At 33.3% G+C, this 11,600-nt stretch overlaps 1 protein-coding gene across 4 annotated transcripts in view; it reads left to right on the top strand.

Annotated features, from left to right (window-relative positions):
- Positions 1-6,823: 6,823 nt before the first annotated feature.
- The window catches only part of LOC111047282 (synaptic vesicle glycoprotein 2C-like), a 315,600-nt gene continuing 310,823 nt past the window's right edge, over positions 6,824-11,600 (top strand). For 3 of the 4 annotated variants that reach the window (XM_039441516.1, XM_039441511.1, XM_039441513.1), the window contains exon 1: positions 6,857-6,969. In XM_039441516.1, coding sequence (XP_039297450.1) covers positions 6,944-6,969 — 26 coding nt within the window. In that variant the 5' untranslated portion in view covers positions 6,857-6,943. Of the gene's footprint in view, positions 6,975-11,600 lie in introns of all 4 variants that reach the window. The other variant, XM_039441512.1, reaches the window with a different exon arrangement.

Genomic DNA, 11,600 nt, shown 5'->3' with positions numbered 1-11,600 from the left:
TTCCACAGTATGTGGCAATTATAGCAATTCCAAGATTTGTGGAGTTGACGATAGTTTCATTAATTTATCATGATCAATGTGACGCAGATAGAAGTGGGAAGGAAGACATAGTTGCGCGCTAGTCATATATCTCACTAGTAACTCACGATCAACATTTCAAGCTAACGAGCGATAGTCACGTGATGAACTAGCAGCTATAAAGTGAGTAGCGACCATTCCCTAGCTCTAGTCTATCAAGAGGGGTTCGAGCGCTCTAGCCGTTAGTTGAACCAAGAGGGTTCTCAGTTTACATTGATTTTTTAAAAGTAAGTTTAACTTAATCAAGACAAATATTAATTTAAGTATGTAGTGGTAACAACTGAATAGCTGTACCCAAAAATGAATGTGACAAGATTTATTAGTATTTATTTCACTAGCAGCGACTGAGTTTGAGCTATTTCAGCTTAGTTTGACAGACACTTCAATTTTTCGCCCAAAAATAACTGATTTTTACATTCTCCTCCCATTTTCAGGACAGAAAAATGCCAATCCTTTTTTATGGAACGTAGAGTTGATTCAGAAAACCCCTACACCATCATTTACAATTTATTTACATCCTGAATTGTTTTCTTATGCAATTATAGAATTGTTTCCTATGAATGGAGTAATCACCTTCATCGAATTGAAGACCATTAAAAAAATACTAAACCACTTTGTCCAGTTTTGAATAGTAACGATTATCTTGGAAAACAGATTCAATTCGGAATCATAAAAAAACTCGCTGCAGATGTAGGAAAGTAAGCATTCAGGTATATCAACTGGCAAGTTCAGATTGATATAATATTTCTGTAATTCTACAACATAGTATTAATATTCGAATATGTATGGTTTACTCAATATGAATCAACTCATGCCCTTTTTCGGTTGTTTAATAGTATTAACATATGTTTAGACTTAATATAATTTCAATATGTATTTTTTTCAAGCGTCAATAACATTATTCTTCAAAATATATTGTGTTAATAAAAACAAAAACGGATACTAGTTTGAACATATCAATTTGCAATAAGTGGTGCTATTAAAAAAAAAATACATCAAGCCTTCCGGGATCGGGTCTTGCTCCGTCCCAGGAAGAACTGGATCGAAACCGGCCGCGTGTTGCTGGTTATCATGGTGAAGAGAAAAGCCAGGGGAACCATAGCACCTACTCTGTTCCTGTGACTGTTCCTGGGAGTAGCCTGGCCTATGGGGTACGCTCAGGTGGAGGAAATTTGAGCTCTCCGTTTTTTGTAGTAGCTGAACACACTGAAGCCTCTGGAGGAGGCTTGGTTTTCCAATGAGGGTCCAGACCATATGGGAATCAAGAGTGCCCCCATCTATGGAAGTAGCAGGCATGTGAAATTAACCAGACTGTGAAATTCATGGGCCCGCCTCTGTCTCTGCATGTAGCATTATAGTATATCAACCCCCCCACCATTGATCTCTCTTCCTGAAACGTTCCGTTTCAAAATATTGACGTTGTTATTGTGAATTTATCAGCTACTTGAATTACAGAAGCCTATGTAAGCCTGAGACTGGATATATTCAATATGACATTATTGCATAAGCAGTGTTGCAAAGACATCTACTCAATTACAATCAGCTAATTACTGTTTGAATATTAGAGTTGGATAGCTTGTATATTCCCAGTCTTGGATACGATTTAGTAGCTTATGCAAGACATATAACATTTCACCGGTAATGCTCCCTTTGAAACTCTCAATCAAACTATGTTTTCCCGACTACTTTTGACTTGGAAAACTAATTTTAATATGAGGCCTATTCCTTACAACTTTTTCGCTTTATCCACCCACTCTAATCCTTCGAAACAAATGAGTTCCTAACATGTCGAGAATTGAATGTTTCATAGCCGACATTGATGAAGTTATTCTGTTAACTTTAAAAAAGTGTAAGTTGGATCGAGAATATCAAGAGCTAGTAGAATGAAAAAATTCTCCATTCTTCTGATACAAATTAGATCTACTTATTAGTTCTTTCCATGATTGTGAGAGACGTTATATTAGAATACATTCTTATCGCCATTTTCTAATTTAAATTCTCCTTTTAAAACTCCACGCCAAAAAGTTCTCAATAGAATTTTGGGAAGATAATGTGGTCAAGTTGTAATACGCTATTCCAGAGAATCTGGCAATGCTGATATTTCGTCGGTTGTGGGCTCAAGTCTCTTGTTTCATTCCTACAATCAATTTAGTGTACCTTTGTTGAGATATAACGTATTGATTGCATGCTGTGTGTTGTGTTGAATTGATATCATTAGTATTTGTTGAGTAATAGTATTTATCTATATATAGGTATTCAGTATATTATTTATAGCGTATTTAGTAACTCTGATAACTTTCAACTAGGTTATTGTTCCTGATGCAGAATAAATAAAGTTGGGTCGCCCACTGAATTTTTTTCTCAGTGGGAACAAACCCATCTGATGTAATCTGTCACATTATAATACCTGTATGTAAAGTCTACATTACGATTTCACTCTGTTATTTAGATTTATAGTCTGATCTAGCCATGTAGATTGATGAGGGTTGGAGGGCATTTCCTGTCTCCTCACAGAGCCACTTCTGTGGAACTGATTTCTCAAGTCACACTCTTCCATTTCACGTTTCAGATCGACCAATTTCAATTCATACAGAATTAGTTTTCAAACCTCTCCAAATCAAAATCTCTGAATTGATGCTATCTTGGAATCATGAATTCCACACTTTTGTCCCCAATCATTACTCTCACGGGTTCACTATCCCAATTCGTATCCTAAAGTTGAACAAATAAAAAGTAGTAATTACAATGAAAATGTGAATTGCATTATTTTCTGTGTTCTTGAGAAGATGTGGTATAGATGACCTGACAATTATCACAATTAATTATTACTTGATTAAAAAACTGAGAGCACTGAGTTTTGATCAATACCACCACAGATAAAATAAGTTCTATGCAGATGTGCAATGGGCGTGCGCGTAACCCATCTTACTGCGACATTCACTTTGGAGCGCTAGAATCACTGAGCAATTATCACAGCTCAACTATCATCTATAAATATACTGCAACAGTGAGCACTTTCACAGTGTTGCCAGATTGGGCGTGAGTTGGTGTGAGCGAGTAGGAATGAAGTGTGAAACAGAGAGCGACTCGTTTGACAAGATTCTCTGTCAATGACTGAACACAGCATGTTGTGAGAAGGTGTGAGTGAGTGGGAATTAATTGTGCGACAGAGAGGCCCAAGTTGATAAAACTTGGCTCACTAATGATGATTAGAATTACTAGAATTGATTTGACTTTAATATAATTACCATACATAAATATTATAATATTATAATGTTTAATTAATTAATAATGACTGTACACTATAGATTTAGAGAAAGCAGCGAGACTTTGAATCTCAACATTAATTAACAGTGTTTTCAATGTGATCTCCAACTTTTTGAATGAATAAACCAGTGATCATCAAACAAGTAATCTATTTGAAATAAAATGCAAAGCTGCTCTCAAATTATAGATGCAACTGTTTTACCTCATAATTCTATTATTGGAATTAATTGCTTCCCAGATTAAGTAGAGTTTGTGATAAAATTCATATGCAAACTTACTTGTAAAGTAAATGTTAGCAAATAGATAGTTGGTGATAAACAAATGAAAAAATTGCAAAATTTTTGAATTTATTATTTTAATTGAGTCATAAATTATAATGAACCTTGTCTCTGCAACCAAAATTCAGTTTACATATTTTGTCTACATATAAAATGACAAATGGATAACAGGTTACTATGGATGAAAGCAGCTCTAGAGGTGAAGAAAATTTAATATTGAACTACAGAATTTCTCTTGACTTTCCAATGCTGAAATTGAAATGTAGAAATACAAATGGAGAAATTACATTTTCTACTCATTATTATCAATCCATGGACGATTCAAATTTCATCGAATAGAACGACTGAGAAATGCTCTCACAGAATTCTTTTCCGTTTTTGAAAGTCACGTTTGCAGGCAGATTTTGGCCGAGGGTGGAAATTATGAATAGAAATACTTCACGGTCATTTCCATTCTCTGTGTTGATTCACCCTCCTCTGGCCAAAAACAAAATAATGGACTGGGAGTGTCTTGAAACGTGTGTAGTTAGTTTTACTAGAGGGAATTATAAAGTTGGTTTCATTTTAATTCTCAGCTAGTTTTACTAGGGGGAATTATAAAGTTGGTACCTCCATGAAGATCCAAGAAATTAGAATTATAGATTTGATGAAAAATGTACAATCCTCTGCCATTATTATGTGGTTAAGTGGTAGAGTGGACATTAATGTCCTAATTTCGTCACGTAATCAAATAAAAAAGTTATTCTATTACTATCCACATAACAAAACAAGATTTGCAAAAATAATAAATTGCAAATTTTATAAAGAGACAGCACTAAAATATAATTAATTCCATGCTACTTTGCAGTTTACACAGAAGTTACAATTTAATATAATTCTTGACTGTAAATTGAGAATAGACCAGGATAAAGGATTGATTACAAAGATTAACTGGATGTGATTAAACACCTAATAATAGTATATTATAATTATGGTCGCACTACAATATGTGGCCTTCTTTCCACCAAACTTTGTAATCAATACATTTTTCATAACCACGTACAACTCATTAAAATTAACAATTTCTCAGTTTGAGAAATACTAAGGCTTATTACGGCTTGATTACAAGCTTAAGCTTATTACATTTGATTATTTCAGCTTATTACAAGCTGATTACATACTTAAGCTTATTACATTTGATGAATAAAGTATTTCATATGTATGAGACTTCAACTTATGTATGTGGCCTTCTTTCCAACTAACTTTGTAATCAATACATTTTTCATAACCACGTACAACTCATTAGAATTAACCAAAAATTAACAATCCTCAGTTTGAGAAATACCAAGGCTTATTACATTTGATGAATAAAGTATATCATATGTATGAGACTTCAACTTACTTTTTATTTTAAAAAATGAAATGTAATAATAAAATAGCTCTTACTGTAATATTTTGAATTATTTGGTAAGCCTACAGTAACAGGTAACAGTAGGTTAGTCATTGCTAGACACCTGCATAAACACCTTTTTATAAATGTGGACGATGAATCTTATGATTATAAAGGTGAGACAGAAGGAAGAATCATTTTATATTATGGACAAAAAGAAAAGGAAGGGAGAGAGGCGATAGTAGGCTATGTAAATAAGATTCGTGAAAGAGACCGAGTGACTACTCTCTCTGATCCTGTCAGTGTCAGATCGTGTCTGATCGAGAGTGACTGTCTGACTATCGATAGTATCATTCCTATAAGGACTCGCCACACCAAGCTCGCCAGTACCGCCGAGGTAGTACCACTGGTGGTAGTTTTCTCGGCTGAGCACGCCACACCGAAAAACGTCCGCTAGCGGTAGTCTCCGAGTAGTGAGTCTAGTAGTGGGGGGAGGGCGTGACTACACACTCAGCACTGCGCTACCTCTTCGAATCGCCTGCCATGTATTCAGGTTGAGCGCGCCACACTGAGCTCGCTTTGTCCGCCGTACTACCTCTCAGCGAACTTTTGTTGAATCGCCTAGCAGGCGGTCGTAGGTGGTAGTACTACCGCCGCGGTAGCGAGCTTGGTGTGGCGTGCCCTTAATAGCCCCTTCAGTTGAACGCTGTCCAACTACACTTGGACAGTTGCCAAGCACAATAAATTATATATTATTATGAATAGGGAGCAAGAAGAACCAAACGCCGTTTGTTTTTAAGACTGTGATGAGTCAATATGGCAACACTGTAAATCATATATCTATGTATTGAGCGCATATATTCATCAGTTGGTTGTGGAAACGATTCAAGCGACTCTGGTTGCAAATGGTGGAACTATGCCATTGCCAGGGACTGATACCACTTAATCAATCTCTTGTAAACTGTAAATAAGTGGTGCAACAATTTCAAGTCGTCTGATTCAAAATAGAATTAGAACAGTGCTCAATTACCATTTCCACAAAAACTTTTTCATAGATGACAACTATGTAAGATTAATTGAATCTTGGGTCTTTCAGATTGACTATTTACAATATTGATCAATATCACTTGAAATAACTGTTCAATTTTCTTTCTATTTTGAATTCGATAGGGTAAGCAGCTGTTAGGTTCTCACTGAAGAATTATCAATAAGTTTTTGGTCAAAAATTTCAATTTCCTTTTTAATGTATGGAATATTATGTGTGAGCTACACTGTGGCCTTTCAGTAATTGTAACAGTAATTGCTATTGCATTATTCAGTTATTGAAAACTACTTCCATCAATACCATACCTGGAAGTCTTTGTCAGCGTCCGAGTTGAGGCCGTACAAGATGATAAGAGACAATTCGATAATCTCCAATTAAGCAATTAAGTTATTTGTATGTCTGAGCTGGAAAAAGTTTTCCGGATAATTGCATTCATCGATTTGAAGTTGTCCAGGACCCTACTGAATACAAAATTCCTAATCACAGAAGTCACCTGTGTAATTTGTAGAAAATTGAAAACTAATGATGTTGACTATAATTACTATATTATCCAGGCACGGACAATTTGTTTAAACGGTGATGTACTCTTTTTGTGGCAATTTGTAACCCCGGAAATTATTGATGAGAATTGATTAGACCAGCTCAGTAGCCTACACATGTCAGAGCAGGTATTCAGAAGGAAAGTAGTTGTAATGCCAAGGATTAGAGGGGTTTGATGAATGGAACCGGCTGAGCATGCTCAGTGTCGCGGAGAGAGGAGTGGGGGTGAAGGTTCCTTGTTCCAGTATCATTGATCCATAGCACCCGAGCTATCAACCTACTGTAGTGTTGGAGGTTAGAGAGATAGTGGTTCAGTGACTGACCGACGCTATGAAAATGCTTAGACCTTAAAGCGTCATATCTCATATGACAAGCTCGTCCTCTGTCTTGCAGTAAGGTACATTACGTTAATTTTGTCCACTTCCACAATAGTATTATTTGTCTGCTATTAATGTTCTTTCCACTCTGCAGAGACGATGCTTGCTGACACCTTTGCCATAATTCAGCTTAATAAAACACGGCAGATTAGTCTGTAGCATCTGTTTCATTCAACGAAGCGATTACACTCTTCTACATTTTCATTCCACATTCAATTCAACTAATTATAAAAATATTATTTATTGTTTTTATATTAAATCATTTCTTAGCTTTGGTCCATCTGTTGGAAGTTTAGATAGAATTAGCGTTTTATAGTGACTATAAATTATTGTGAGCTTCTTTGCTCCTTTTGTAATTATTTTCACGAATATATTCATTTGCTCTGTTCAATAAAAATAATTACAGTAGGAAATATTATTCATTTGAAAATGAAAAATATATTTCGCCGTGGACTGACATCAATGTTTGAACTCCATTTACTACTTATGAAACTAATGTTTGATTAAATAAGTACAAATAAAAGTGAGCAATAAGAACGAAATAGAATTGAAACTAAATATAATATGAGAACAAATATAAACAAAAGAGATATGAATCATGTTATAAATACAAAATCTCATAGAAATGAAGAATAATACAATATACGTTCAGATAATATATCTTGTGAAATACTATTTTGTTAAAAAAGTAGAAACAAATAAGAAAGGGAGCATATTATAAATGTAGAAATTTATAGGGATAGAAGATGATACAATCCAACTTAACTTATATGCTTAAAGAATATATTTGTATAACTAGAATAATAATAAAATTCTGCTAAAATAATTACATACCTCAATGATTGCATTTCATCTGAAACTAATAATTATTCAGATGTAATAATACAAATTAAAAGATAACAAAGACTTAACAAAAACACAACATTAATATAAAAATCAATAATGAAATGAAAATTTAATGTAATATGTAATTGAAATGAATTTGAATCTTAATTATTATCATTATCATATTGTGTATTTCTATCACCCATGAATATGTACATAAGAAGAGATAATAATAATGCTAATTGACCGAACGTAGTGAGGTTTGTTTCAACTCGATTTGCTTTTGTCTGTCTGTATGTAACTCGGTTACGGCCAAAGGCGTTGATAGAATTCGATGAGATTTTGAAGGAATATTCCTTTTTCAACTGCGCGTCGATGTATACACAAGGTTTTTTGAAATTTTACATTTTAAGGATAATATGAAAAAGGAATTCCTCCATACTCTGATATCACTATATATATCATCTACTTTGAAGATAGGATCAATCAAACTATAGAATTATTCATAATCAATCAACTGACAAGTGAATAACGCATTACATTACATAAATTACACAGATGTCTGGCCGTGTCTATTTCTATAAGGTGGGGTTACAATATTTTTTGATGCGTGCCCATCATTATCAATATTCTTACATTTGAAAAACAAATTCAATAGGTGATTCAAAATAAAATAAAAAATGATTAAATGAACTAAATAATGCCGAAGAAATTATAATATTCTTGATTGAAAAAAAATAATTTTGAAATAGTTGAGAAATATTTTTATCAGATGGAAATATTATAACGAAACTGGATAAATTATTATATGAGATACAAATTCAAACGTGAACTGAGTTTTTGATCTTGGAGAAAACAATTAACATTTCAAGTGTAATTTATGATTCAACTGACATCAGATACTTGTGTACTTCTAGTAACTATATTATTAATATTAATTATTATAGTGATTTCAATTTATTCCCATCCCAATTACATATTACATTACATTTTATTTCAGTACATTTATAATAACCTCTCTAGCTATTTGGTATTAGCTTAGCAGGAGAGGTATACAGGTTGAAGATAACATTCAATCAGATTTTATAACATTCAGATAGTTTCAATGAACGAGAGTAAATTAACAACCAACTTACTTCGAAAACAGTTCAAATTTAATTTTAATATTTTACAAAGCATGTCAAGTACCAATACAGAATAAATCAATCACATTAAATCTTATTCTACCAAATATCGACATGTCCATGATTGAGAAGGCATTTGTTGCCATCATGATTATCTCAACTACACAGACACACACACAAAATACAACTTATTCTGATTCTGATTCATAACTTTACTTTTGATCAGAAATTAATAATAATAAATAAATATTATTTGGAAATAAACTCAACAAGAATTATTCATCTTCATATTACATGTATTCTGTTTTTAATTATTTTCAAACCTTAAAATTCATACATAGCATCTGGGAGTGTTTCAATTTATTTCTGTTGACAAATAGCATGAGCCATCTTAAAAAATAAAAAATAAATAAATTACTTGGACTACACAAATTTCAGTGTTTGCATTTTGTTAGTGGTATCACTTAAAAACAACCAAATCACTAAAGATGAGTGGAAAATGATTATTGAATAATGAACCAATAAAGAACTTTTAATTATTGATGGACTAACTAAATAATGAAATTTGAATGATTAATGCTAATCATTATTAAATAATACTTTGAATTGAATATCCTTATTTCTTTAAACTTATTGGGAACATATTGAGCAAGTTATTGCCAATTTAAACTTGAATTTAGATACAATCTCAGGTTAGCTAATCTTCTTATTCGTTATTTATTCTCATAAAATTTGCTTTTGGTTTATTTATAGATGAATAAACAATTTATGAACAGATAAACATAAACAGATAGCCTAACAGTTTATTTACAGATAATTATGATAATAATAATATTGCATTTCTCATATCAATTGGGTAACTATTTCGTATACCGTATTGGAAAAGTAATTTCTTAAATCTTTATTCATTATTGATTAGGAGGTTCGCAGCAGTACTTTGCTATACTTAGCTACTTGACATGAACTTCTTGAATTATGAATGATGGTAGCCGCGTGATACATTCACCCACAGACACCGGAACAATAATATATTATCTAAAACATACTGATGAGTGAGTCATATGTATGGGAACCCTTCAATAAGTTGGAGACTGTTGTAGCTATAATACTGTAACTTCCAGGATAAGTTATTGGTCGAATACTCCACTTTTTGACGTACAACTGAATTTAAACCCCTCATAAGGGGGTGACTTGTGGTTGCAACTATAATATTTGAAATGTAAACACCCGTTGTGTGGTACACTACTTTACAGGCCTATTTGAAACAACAAAAATATGACATAAATAGAAATGTTCTATGATACTTTTATAAAAATGGCGGCTGATTGAAGTTTTATATTTTATAGAAATGATTGGTGAAGTAATGAAACATAAAACAACACTTTATTGAATGAATAACGAAATACATTGATAAAACTGGTTATTCATTTAGTAATCTGTTTACTATTATTTACATTTCATATTACATTTTGCATACTACTATTTACATTTTAATGACAGACTGGCACACTGTCAAACGAGAGAAGAAGGGCATTTCGAGCATCTTTTGAAATTGAATGTAAAGAATCTGGTGTGGTACACTCACACAACTTTCCTTGCTCATTGAACTACTGTAATGATTGTTTTCAGAGGACTTTTCCTTTGTGTAAATTGTAAAATTCGATGATTTTTTTAAAAGTCGTCAAAACAGCTGTTCTACAGATGAAATATCTCGACTATGTGTTCTTTTTATGAACTGCTCCACCTACCTACCTCATGCACGAGAATGAGGCTACAAAGTCCATTTCTCAAGGATGGGGTGGACCTCCCATTAGTTTCCCAGAAAGGAGACTCATGCCAGTTGATAGAGCTGATAAATAACTATACAGAGTATGAATTTGAAAAAAATCGGTCTAGTCATTTTTGAGAAAATCGTGAAAAACATGGTTTTTTAGTTATTATCCGCCATTTTTCTCAAGAATATTACGGAGCTCCTGATATTTCCCAGAAATGAGACTCATGTCAGTTGATAGGAATATCCGTGGTATAAATTTGAAGAAAATCGTTAGAGCCGTTTTCGAAAAAACCGTGAAAAACATGTTTTTCTAGTAATTATCCGCCATCTTGATTTGAATTTCTTATTGTCGGATCCTCATGGTATAAGGAGGACCTTAAGTTGAAAATTTCAAGTCAATCGGTTGATTAGGAATGGAGTTATCGTGTTCACAGACATACACACATACACACACACACATACACAGACCAACACCCAAAAATCATGTTTTTGGACTCAGGGGACCTTGAAACGTATAGAAAACTTAAAATTAGGTTACCTTAATTTTTTTTTGGAAAGCAATACTTTCGTTACCTATTGTAATAGGGCAAGGAAAGTAAAAATAGTAGTAAACAGATCTCCGTTTTTCAGTTGAACGTCATATATTATTATTATCTATTATTACAACAGTTTCCAACTTATTGAAGACTTCCCATGCATGTGACTCATTCTGTATAATATATAATGAAACTAGCCGTCAGGCTCGCATTGCTCGCCATATCCGTCTAGCCAGGGGGCTCCGCCCCCTTGACCACCGACTGGAATGTCCAAAAATAAGATCAACGGGCTCGCTTCGCTCGCCTGCATTTTTCATTTGATCATGCTTCATTCCATCAGAAAGTCAAAGTACTTCTTCGCTCGATTCAATCACCTACTAATTTCAA

Source organism: Nilaparvata lugens, chromosome X, assembly GCF_014356525.2.
Source record: "Nilaparvata lugens isolate BPH chromosome X, ASM1435652v1, whole genome shotgun sequence".
Classification (NCBI taxonomy): domain Eukaryota; kingdom Metazoa; phylum Arthropoda; class Insecta; order Hemiptera; family Delphacidae; genus Nilaparvata; species Nilaparvata lugens.
The sequence above is the reverse complement of the archived record's forward strand: the minus strand, read 5'-3'. Positions and strand labels throughout refer to the sequence as shown.